Source organism: Chenopodium album, chromosome 7, assembly GCF_948465745.1.
Source record: "Chenopodium album chromosome 7, dcCheAlbu1.1, whole genome shotgun sequence".
NCBI classification, from domain to species: domain Eukaryota; kingdom Viridiplantae; phylum Streptophyta; class Magnoliopsida; order Caryophyllales; family Amaranthaceae; genus Chenopodium; species Chenopodium album.
In genome coordinates, this window is record NC_137840.1 from 54,846,554 (window position 1) to 54,853,029 (window position 6,476).

Below are 6,476 nucleotides of genomic sequence, written 5' to 3' on the forward strand. Positions count from 1 at the left end.
TTTTTTTTTCCCTTAATGTTTTTAATAATTGTTTTTTTTTTTAATTTACCTTTTTGCCCATATTAGAGTCTTTTATGACTCTAATAGTTAGAGTCCAAGAATTCCCCGTATTCGCCTGCCTGAATCATCTTTTCATTCTAGATGTGACGACAAATTGACGATGACTGTCTATTGTTCTACCAATGTGATCTCAAAATCTTTCTGTTGATTTTGAGAGCATCATATGAATTAGCTTCAGAGTTTGATGTAAGAGAGCATACCTACAATATATAAAAGATGATGTGCAGAAAATAAAACAGCACATTAAAGGGGGGAAAACACTTCATTTGCTTGATACCAAATATTTGCAATACTTATCCATCAACCATGACAAGAAAATATATATATACACATGCCACAATCCATAGTTATCAAATACTTAGAATGGAGTTTTATCTGCCTCAAAATAGATTAATAACGTATGGTACTATGGTCAGAAGCCATATCAAAGAATGGCACACTTGCCACTAGCAGCCTGCTTCCTGAGCTCCTCAGTTTCCTGCTTTGCCCTCTCTAAGTTCTCCCGAAGCTTTCGAATCTCATCATTTGATTTTGCCTGCGCAGCAAGGGCTGACTTTTCAGCCTGCACCCTTGCAGCATGCTCCTGGGCCAACTGTTGTTCCAGTCTTTGAGTTGTCTCTTTCAGCTTCATTTCAACCTACACACGAAAAAAAAACATAATTTACAGCTATCTCGTGTACGTGTAGAAACAAGGCTATGGGTGAGAATTTGAGCAAAAGAGACTTCAAGAGATTCATCTTCAAAATCAATGACCCTGGTTAATATATTCTAAATTCAATCAACCATCAATCAATTGCTACCAAGCCTACAACTGTCATGTGTCCAATCAACACTTCTTTATACATTAAAATAAATAATATAATAAATATAATCAAAGAGGGAGAGAGTGAGTCTCCAACTCCAAATAAATAAACTTATCAGGTATAAACTTGATACCGAAAAGATGTTACTCAATGGAACTGAAATTCACAATATTCAAACACTCCAGCAAGCACTGTTACATCTCAAGTCTCAACCCTGCCAGAAAACTCATCATCTAATTGGCTATAGCCCAGATAAGATGTTAGGATAAATGAAGCTTCAAGCGCAGATAAGATACTGAAATCACAAATACCTTGAAGCTTCCATCAAGGTAATAACAATAGTCCTATGAGATAGTGTCCCCCCGCCCCCCCCCCCCCCCCCCCCCCCCCCCTCTCTCTCTCTAAAAATTTGGCACACTTGACGCCAAGTTAGTCACAGCTTTCAGATAAAGTCACAGAGCAATCATTCTCGTAGAAGGCTGAGATAATCTATATTTACTGTACATACTCATAGCTTACAGAGGTAGGGTGCATATACAAGACAGCAGGAAAGTTTTCAACACCATTAGATACTTCATATTTCTTGTTCTTTTTTTTTTTTTTACACTTGCAACATACCCTCTTCAGTCTGCACACATTTTGAAAACAACCTTAATAACCCAATTCTTCTCTTTTATCAGTGTCAAGTAATTTTAAGTTACTTGTCTATTTACCTTCTCTGTTCCATTCCTTAAAACTGTGACAAGGGTGGCAGGTTTAAAGAAGAAAAAAAAAAATCATGTATCTTGACATCAAGATTGTACTACGTATTAGATAAGTCAATTATGTCCAATTCAAAAATCATACCTAATCCTATTATAGGACATTTTCTACTAAATAAACTTTGGTCACATACTTATAATATATATATTACTAAAAACTGGAATTCAAAACATAAGCAACACATAAAACCAACTGATCTCGGACATCAACTAACTATCAAAAAATAATTGTCAACTCAAATGCCAAACAGGAAAGAAGATCAAAGTATCAAACCATTTCAGTTATCCGCTTAAGTTGTTCCTCATATGTTTTATGCATCTGCTCCTTCAATGCAGATATCTCTACTTTATCATAACCTTGTAAAGAGTCAACATCTTTTTCTTGGCGACGGAGTTTCATTGCTCCTTCCTGTACAATGAGGTGCAATAGTTAAAAGGCTATCATGACTACGACAGAAAAGAGAGAACATAATTAGCATAAAAAATCCTCACCTTCAGTTCCTTAAACAACTCATCTGTGTAAGGTCTCCCTCCATTCGCTTCAGAGACCTTGTCAACTAGTTGAAGAAGCCTCTGAACTTGTTGCTCCTTCTTCGCAATATCTTTCGTTTTGTTATCAAAAAGAACACAGCGATTCTTAGAAACATCAAGAATTTTCTGCAAGTATAAAATAAAGTATTAGAATCAACGTGAACATTCTGTAAATCAAGCAGACTTTATTATGTAACACCAGGCAAATTTCACCTAGCACCATGACCACTTGAGAGAATAAGAGTCATTTGTGGCTAAAAAGGGAAAAATATAATTTCAGAACACTACCCTCAAACATTTGTTGATACTAGATTGCCTCTAGGATGACTTAAGGTGTAGATCTGTTAAACATATAACTTAACTACAAAGCGTCACTTTAGCTTAGCTTCCATAATTAATTTTAATTTCTTATTAAAAAATAAATAAATAAATAAGTATTTGCAAGATAAATTAGCAAATCTAATTCAGACTCTAAAGAGCCACCTAGCCAACCTGATCATGACAGTGGTAACACAAAAACTACAAGAAAAAGGTAACTAATCTAAATTCACCTTCTCACCCGAGCCACCTAGCTGACCTGATCACTGCAGTGACTCTAAGATCAGTTGGAACTTTGACGATACAAAGATTAATGATGTGGACATAGCTTATTATGAAGCAAAAAAAGGTAACCAAAAAAAAAATAAAAAATAAAAAATAAAGAGCACTTGTAGATTTTCCAAAACATTATCTATTGTAGGAGTCCCATACACTATCCAGCTAACTAGAAGGAAAGACATTTCCGACAAGCTGTAAACCCTAAACCGAGTAATCTAATTAACCCTGTTCCTTGTTAGAACAAAAAGATGACAAAAAAGGTGTTGTGACTTGTGAGTTTAAACGAGTGACTACCTCAGTACATCTATCATAGAGAGCAACAAAAAAAAAGGATTAAAGTTACTGCATAATCCCCAAGATCTTCTATAAATGTAGGCATGTGACAGCTACTTCAAAGTAAGTTATACCAACCTTGAATCAGATTACTGAGAAAAATGCCCTTAGACCAAGAAAAATAATAGGTTTAATTGATAGGTTTTTATCCAATATCTAAAGAAGTGATTAACTTTTACACATGCATGACATCATGTAAAATTCAGAGGAATTTTACATTCAATCATCTAACATTCACATTTACAAAATTTATGCATGCAAGGAGCAAGTAAAATATTGCATGCTTACAGACTTTATACATGTACTAAATCAACCGATAAAACAATGCAAGTTTTAAAGAGTGCAAAGTTTATTTCTAAGGCTCTAGCTTCTATTTAAGTTCACCTTCTTCACTGGTATGAGTAGTATACAAAATTATAGAAATAATTTCCGTATAAAATCTAATAAATTTAGGTAAACGTCTGTAATTATACTCCCTCCAACAGGAAATAATAGAGACTGAGACTATACTATATGTACAATTGGAACAAGCAATGTGACAAGCCTGAAGAACTGGACAAAGATAATTATTAAATCAAGCAAAAGCACATATGCCAAATTACCTTCAAAGGCTCTGGACACTCACGACCCAAATATTGCTCCAGAGTTTCATCATCATCTTCAAGCTCATCACCTCCCGTAAACACTACAATCATGTAGTCAGTAATTTTGGGGCCAAAGAATGTTTGCAAGCTTTGCAACGCCGCTTCCTCTTCTCTAGAGAAACGTGTTCTCACAGAGAACACGACAAGTATAGCATGTATCCCATCCTTAGCCAACTCAATACATTTAACGATCTCTTTGCCGATAAATTCAGGTCCAACAGAAAAGTCAAAGAGCCCTACAGTTCCACACGAACATCTTATTTAGAATAGTGCATACACAACTTTGTTTAATATATCATAGTAAAAAGGTAAATAAAAATATAAATCAACAACTCAAGAATTACAAAATTTAAAAAGAAAAATTATACAAATTTTTTATAACAACAAAGTCGTAGCCGGCTAACATGAATCGTCATAGAAAACCATCCACAAAATATGTAATAAAGAATGAAAAGTGATATAATGAAGTGGATTAAAAATAAGTTAAAACATAGTGAGCCAAAAATAGGGGCAGTGTAAAATAGAAAACCCAAAATGAGGATACAAAAACAAAATTTTGATAGTTTTATAAATGGAAGGGTAAGGGGGATAAAAAGAGAGGAAAAACATGTGTACACAAAATATTTGCTATATATGAATTTTTTTCGAGGAATAATACAAAGTTCAATAGACTAAAAAGAGAGGAACCTGAGTGATTCAATAGACTAAAAATTTCACTCTTCATTTAAAAAAAAAAAAAAGGAGCTTATGCACTTTTTAGAGAAGAAACCTGTGTTCCAGTCTAAATGATAAATGCTAAAACAAACGAACAAATGGCATCTCAAATTTAATACTTAGTATATTGGCACTCATTGGTACCAATGCATGATTTATACAAGTATTTTTGAATTTTGGGTGGGCAAGATTAATATATTCTCTACTCAATTGACAAAATTGCATACATAAAACCCAACAAGTAAAAATTATAAATAAAATAATATATTTAAAAAAAAAAAAAATAAATAAAAATAAAACACATTTGACATCACATACCAGGTGTGTCAATTACATTGATAACTTGTCCATCTTTAAGCATGGTAGATTGGAGTTCAGAGGTGCTTGTAACACCAGATGAGCTGGCTCTAGATTTATATGCCTTTCTTCCAAGGATGCTATTTCCAGTTGCACTCTTTCCATTACCGGTACGTCCAACCAAAACAATAGTTCGAGCCCCATTCGATAGGGAAGGAAAGTCCCAATCATCCTCAACTGAGCTTCCACCCATTCTATCAATTTGTATATCTGCAAAAAGGTATTATCCCACCTTAAGAGCCTGCTTTCAATATCAATCAATGCAAAAGAAAAGCATTTCACATTCAATATAATATCTCAATCAAACTCATCAAAACTAAACCCATGTAAATTATTCACGGACTATCATCAAAAAGTAAAAATTATATTATTCCCGCCGTTACATAAACATAAATACTTTGTCGAACGACTAGGAAAGCAAAGTAGGAAGAAGTTTGTGGAAAGGAAGGAGAGCAAATCATCTAACTAAAAAACAATTAAAATCTAACATTGGTTAAAACCCTCCAAAAAAACCAAAAATCTTACAAATAAAAATCAAAATTTTAAGCTAGATTACAAAATTAATCAGAATTTTCAACAAGTTAATCACATTGCGAACATCAAAAAGCAATACAATTCCCCAGAAGGAAGAGTTTGGTTTGGAATAAAACATCAAGAGAAGAAGAAAAAAAAAATCTCATTGATCATCACTAAATACTTCTGCACAAACAAAATTCCATTAACTAAACCAAACACAGCCAAAACCCACAAAGTTACACAATCAAACGAAAAACCCTAATTCACCATGATCACAAAACGATAAAAACCCCAATTCAACTCAGATTTCTTATCAATGGAAGAATCTAAATTCACAAAAGAAAAAGAAAACAAAAAAAGCAATCAAAGAACATAATTTGTATATAAAAACTAATCAATATAATTACATACCCATAATAAAATTTCAGAAGCAAAATTAAAAAAAAATAAATAAATAAAAACCCTATAAATAACAGCAATTTTGATGCAATTTAGATAAGAGAAGATTGGAATGAGCAGGAAAATTAAAGAGAGAGGAATTGGGGAAGATTGATGAAGAAGAAAGGGTAAAACTCACCAGAGAAGAATTAGGAAAAACCCTTGAATGTGAAGGAATGTAAAAAGACAAATCTGAATGCGTCTTGGTATATTTATCAAATTTGAAGAAGAATTGGATAAATTTTGTTTTACTAGGATTAGCTTAACATGGAGTGGGTAAAAAGTTTTATCATACCAAATTTTATCGCAACTGCTAAGATTGTTATAGAATTTTGCGGAATTATGATAGCATGTATTTTCCCAAAATTGTTGTAAAAAAAAATCCCAAAATGTCCTCATTAGATCTTTTGCAAAAATATATCCGGATATACCATGTAGCCGTGTAAGTGTACGTGTACGTGTAGGGTTGAGCAAAAATTCCGGATACCCAAAAATGAAACCAGAATTGGTTAGGAACCGACGGGTTCGAAACCATAATTGGCAGAACCGAGATTGGACTCGATGGTTCCAATTCGGGTAATAAATTAAGGAACTGGTTGCAATTTCAATTCTCAATTATTTGAACTCGGAACCGGTTGGGGTACTTGGTTACCCAATATATATGTTAAACTAAATATATTGAAAAAAACAAATATATGTTGATTGTATCTAGCTAGTAATAC

The 6,476-nt window shown here is 33.3% G+C and overlaps 1 protein-coding gene across 1 annotated transcript; it reads right to left on the reverse strand.

Annotated features, from left to right (window-relative positions):
• Positions 1 to 303: 303 nt before the first annotated feature.
• On the reverse strand, positions 304 to 6,049 carry LOC145639069 (immune-associated nucleotide-binding protein 9-like). The gene is made up of 6 exons (XM_081690199.1): positions 5,894 to 6,049; positions 4,762 to 5,010; positions 3,688 to 3,965; positions 2,117 to 2,281; positions 1,899 to 2,033; positions 304 to 697 (listed from the first exon to the last, which is right to left on the reverse strand). The coding sequence occupies exons 2-6, from the start codon at positions 4,991 to 4,993 to the stop codon at positions 485 to 487; spliced, it is 1,023 nt and encodes a 340-aa protein (XP_081546325.1). The 5' UTR covers positions 4,994 to 5,010; positions 5,894 to 6,049; the 3' UTR covers positions 304 to 484.
• Between the last annotated feature and the right edge of the window lie 427 nt (positions 6,050 to 6,476).